At 46.1% G+C, this 5418-nt stretch overlaps 1 protein-coding gene across 1 annotated transcript; it reads right to left on the bottom strand.

Moving 5' to 3' along the window:
* Positions 1-2504: 2504 nt before the first annotated feature.
* Positions 2505-4083, bottom strand: LOC147628822 (uncharacterized). Its single transcript, XM_086811979.1, has one exon. It carries the CDS (start codon positions 3761-3763, stop codon positions 2738-2740), a length of 1026 nt encoding a protein of 341 aa, XP_086668105.1. The 5' UTR covers positions 3764-4083; the 3' UTR covers positions 2505-2737.
* Positions 4084-5418: the final 1335 nt, after the last annotated feature.

The raw sequence follows: 5418 nt of genomic DNA, 5'->3' as shown, positions 1-5418 counted from the left end.
ATTGTTGTGGATATGGATTCCCTCTGGGAGGAGGTATCTATCCTTGTTTCTCAAGAGCAGGTAAGGTTCCCTCCTAGTGGACAGGATCAAGCACTTACTACAATGCAACAGGCAGTCTGGTATCACTGCTACTCTTTTGGAAAAAAGGTTCATTTGGCCAAGGATTGCAAGACCAAAGGTACAGCCACGCCAAGACCCAGTTTTAAAAGATGGGCAATGATCATATACAAGATGATAACTTTGATACTTCTAGTGTCCCCAAGGCTGCAAAGTTCTAAGTTCGTTGTTCGAGTTTTTTTTTTCCAAAGTTCACTATTGGGGACGCAGTGTGTCCAACAACTCATCATTATATTCATGGAGTTCACTGCACACTTTTGTGGGAATTTGGAATGAAGCAAAGTTCCTTGCTGTTCGTGGTGGCATTTCGTTTCGAGGAAACAAGTTGGCCGGTGCTCTTTTCGAGGCATATCTTGTACTGCACAATATTGGAGCATCCATGGTTGCATCTTCATCAGCTTATCTTCTTCAAACTCTTGCACACTATGAGCTACAGAGGGGGTGTTAAAAATTGTGCATCTCAGTGTATTTGGGGTATTGCCTATTTATGAAGTTTTATCCATTTTTCTCCTATTTAGTAGGTCATGGGCAGTCAGCCAGCTCCCTTGCATCACTATAAAAGGGGCCCTCCCATATTCACTTGTTATCCATCTAACCTATTTGACAAGCACATGTTCTACACCATTTGCTGGCTAATATTGCCATTGTTCTTGCTACATAAAATGGTATTCATTGTCTGATGTCTCCCTCTGTCCTAAGTTTTGCTTCCACATTGTGCAACTTTATCACAGCCAGCAGCACCTTCCGCAAATGGCTTCCTCATTTTAAGTAATCAGCCTTACTTCCTTTTCAAACAGTGTTGTAACAGTAAATGCATCTCTATTTTTAGTTATGTATAGCTAGTTTAGCTCATCTGCATGTTCACAAATTCACTTACTTAAAGTTGTACATCTTCATAACTTACATGATTCAAGCTTTATAACTCTCCTGCTCACTGCAAGCCCAATGACACACACCTCACCTATAGTGGTGCCACATGGCAGACGGCCAGCCAAGGTATCAGTGATCAGGCTGCAGGCTACGAGCATCCGGCAGTGTGCCCAGCCAGTTGGGCAGGTGTGCACAGCTGTGCCGCGTGGCAGGCACCCATTGGACAGCAGGCCAACAGCAGTATATACTGGCTGACCAGCAACAGTATGTACTATGTATAAGAGCATAGGAAAATCATCATTATCATCTGCATACTTCTTGGTCTCAGCGCAAGGCGTTTACAAAGCGTTTCTCTACAGGTGTGGGCTGGCCAAGGCGATCTACAGCAAAGCACGGGAGAGAACTAATGTCTTCATTCTCAGTCATCCCTTGTACTTGAATTTCAGTTGTAACACTTCATTCTTGTACATAATACAGAACAGTAGTTTAGGTGTGTGCTGTGAGTTTGATTTCTGCTGCTATCTCTCCCTCTAAACCCTAGCACATAGGAGTGTTCTACACCCAAGCAGACCTCGACCTGGCTATGCCTCCATCTATTGAACATAACAAGTTGCTTCCCACCACATTACAGCCCCCTCTCACAAAGCTCCCAAAAAGGACCCAATCCCTTGAACATGACAAGTAGATCCCCACCACATTGTAATCTTTCTGGCTCTACTAGGATAGCCCATTGAGCACATCACTAGACAAAAAATTTATTGAAAGTCATATAAAACCCCACCTAAGCTTCTAGGCAGGCTTTAAGAGGAACTTAAGGCCATGAACGAGGCGGTTAGGCACATCGGCAGCAGGTGTATTGTTGCATTGTGGACTTCTGCAAGGCTTTTGGTTCGGCACCCGTATTATTACTTCTTGACCATCTCCAGGAGCTCCACTTTCCACATGAGCTGATCTTGGGAATGATGGAATTACAGGAGTCTGTGATTGATGAGATCACAAGCTTCATTGACCGGTTGTGTGACAATTGAGAAATACATACGCAGGTATTAGAGTACAGTGCCACTGCAAAACAATGTCCAAGCTGTTTCGCTTTATCTGATTGATCAGAAACAAGTCTTATCACAATTGACTTACTACTGAAAACAGCTTACACTGCAGCTTTGGACCTACAGTTACCCTGACTCCCATGATGGCCAGAAGGCTCTGCTGGTTTTCATATAGTCTTTTATTTATTTAAAAAAGTTCAAATCATTCTCCTGGTGTTTTAAATAGAAGTACTCAGACACTAACAGGACGTGATCTATCGCATGGTGGCCAAATAGCACATACTTAACTGCAAGTACAGGCTCATGCAATGACCACGACATGAATCTACACATCTACACATTATAAGGGTTCTCAAGGATGATATGAAGGCAGTCTAATCTGCAGATCATGGGAAAAACAAGACAACAAAATGAAGCGTTGGGCATCTTGGCATTCCTAAAAGGCAACTTACTTGACAATAAAAACACCAATTCGTTCAAAAAGTTCTAAAGACTTCCATTCCCTCCTCACTACAAACCATAGAAGACATGTATATACATGTAAGAAAGAACAGCTAAGATGTTTGATACAGATTGCCTAAAATCTAAGCCAAATATGAAATTTATTCTGATAAGTGCTGAAAACTCATCCAACTTCACTAGCAAAATGCATAGCATAAATAAAAAAATCCCTAATGTAAACTAAACAGAAAATTCTTGTTGGCTCAAACCGCTGAGGATTGGGGTTTCTTGCTCTTCTTGTCGCTGGCTAAAGCCCTGCTGAACAGCTCCGCAATTTGCTTCTGGGAGTTCAGGACCATCTCTGTGCGCCTCAACTCCATGTCAGCGCGCAGCCGCTCACTCTCTCGATGCATCTGAACCTTCATCTGCTCCATCCTCAGAAACCCCTCACTAAGAGATCGGATCACAGCGACCAGTTCCACAAGTGGGGTGCTATCAGGCGTGGCTGGGCTACTTTGCCTAAGGCTGAATCTGGAGGAGGTTTTCAGGTTTCTGTAGTCGTCAGTCTTGTTAAAACCGGTCCCAACGGAGCCGTAGTGGCCGTGCTTCCTGTTGAGGGAGGAGTAAGAGCCATCATTGTCGTCGAGAGGGCCATCCTGATGATGATTATGATAATGAAGATGATGGCGATGACGGTTAGGGATGTTTGGGGGTGGCTGGTCGGAATCTTCAGCATCCTCATCCAAACTCATGGAGTCATGGTCCTGCATCTCCCACTGTCTGTGCCTGCTGGATCCAACCCGCTTATGCAAATCAAGATCTGAGTCGTGCAAGGCGACTTTGTTTGCTTCAAGAACGACTGCAGCACCCGCTGCAGGGCCCCTCTCCATGAGGTCCATGCGCTCGAAGAAGGGCCAGCGGGAGGAGCCGGGACCCTTGCGAAAGAAGATCTGGCGCTCCGCCCTGTACTTACGGCGGAGTTTCTCCAGCTTGTGGCGGCACTGCACGGAGGATTTCTCGGTAGCGTCGATGTGGCCGGCGCAGCGGGCCGCGAGGGACTCTGCGACCTCTTCCCAGTGCCGCGTGCGCAGCTGTCCGCGCTTGAGAGCATACCATTTCTCTTGGTAGGCGTCGATGAGGTGCACGGTCTCCACGGGGGTCCATGTGCCGGGGGGCTTCTTGGCGAGGGCACCTCCCTCTTGCTGCGCCTGCTCTTCCCCGCCTTGCACCTGCTCCTCTTCTTGCCCCTCCTCCTGCTTATCGACTTCGTCAGTGGCAGCGGCAGCCATGGCTTGAAGAAACTAGCGACACGACAGAAAGGATGCGAAGAGATGAGAAGAAAGTGAGGAGGGGGAAGGGAGATGAGGGGGGAATAGCCGCATGGGGTGGGGATAGCGGCAGAAGATGGGGATGGGGTGCCGGTGGTGGGCCGGCGGTGGCGTGGCGACTCTTCTTTCTGTAGCCTGGCCTGGTTTGCGTTTAGGGCTGGCGCGGACGGCTCCCGTCCTGCTGCGGCCCCGCCTCCCCCGCCCGCGGCCATCGCCCAGTCTGCCCAACAACCCACAACAACTACACCCGGCCGCCTTCCCACGAATGCCAGCTGCCCACCTAGTCAACACAACACCACCCTTTTGTTTGAAATTTCTACCTACACAGCAACCAGACGAAAATCGTTTCACCCTTCCTTGGGCCGCCACCTATAAACTGATTATTATTTACAGAGAGAGATATGGGCACACCCAAAATAATAATAATCAAGTCACGAGACCAGCGTCTTCATGCCCTTCTATCTTCAGCCCCAATACCTAGTTCTCGGAAGCATGTTATATGTTGGCCTTCTCCGCTAGAAAAGCTACTTCGCATTACTACTACTAGAAAAGCTAGTTCACAATTGCTACTTTACTACTAATTTTTTGGGGGAGGGGAATATATATATATATATATATATATATATACATAAAACTGAGTACAGCACAAACTCCCAGTAGCTCAACCTGTGAGACGACTAGCACGAAAGTTAACCCAAATGAGCCTCTCTTAGGATAAATTATGTAGTATGGAAGGACATCCCTCTAGGATCTTCTCCCTTTCTGTTCTATTGGACATGTCCCTTGGCCTTTAGGATTGGATTCCACCAGCATCCTATACCCATGCTAGGAGTAACTCTTGTGCTTATCATCAACCAGCTCCTTCTTGTCACAACTCTTTGAGTTGTACCTCTGTATCAAATAGTAATAAAGGTTAGACCCTTTAGAAGTATCTGAGTATCATTATCAGAAGCCCCCATAGACCCATTCAATCCTCCCTTATCTACACTGTACTATTTGAAGTACTTTAAAAACATTAGCATTGCAGCCATTGGCATAATACACAGCCCAATAGATTAGAGATGCAGGTATATTTACATTTAACAAAATCAACCCCTTAACATCAAACACTATGATATTCCTAGATAACCATATTTTTCCCCAAAAGGCATGCAAACCTGATAACAGCCAACACCCATGAAGTCTCTGAATCTGAGTCCCAAAAATTACCAAATAACCACATAGGCCAAGTCATTCTGACACCCACCCAATCAGCTATCCACCTGTTCATTTTCCCCCAGAAATCCCTAATGGCAGGATAGCTCCAAAAGACATGAAACCCATCTTCAAAGGTAGATCTACTCATGTGACACATACCAAAAGTAAAATTCCTTTTGACCAACTTGGCCCCTAAGGGCAGAGCAGTCATCATAACTTTCCACAAAAACATCTTCATCCTCATAGGGATGTCCGCTTTCCATAGAAGACTTCTAGCTAGCAAGCCCCCAATTGAGTCTCCATACCCTATTACAGTACACAGCATTAATGCCTATGACCACTAGCTCCTTGTAGAGGAAACTAGTAGTGCCTTTGTCTAATGCCACCCCATTTTCCATTGCTAGTCCTCCAACCAAGTG

Source organism: Cibotium barometz, chromosome 18 (assembly GCF_041138505.1).
Source record: "Cibotium barometz isolate CiBa-2024 chromosome 18, ASM4113850v1, whole genome shotgun sequence".
In the NCBI taxonomy this organism is placed as follows: Eukaryota; Viridiplantae; Streptophyta; class Polypodiopsida; order Cyatheales; family Cibotiaceae; genus Cibotium; species Cibotium barometz.
Note: the sequence above shows the minus strand (reverse complement) of the source record. Positions and strands in the feature narration are given on the sequence as shown.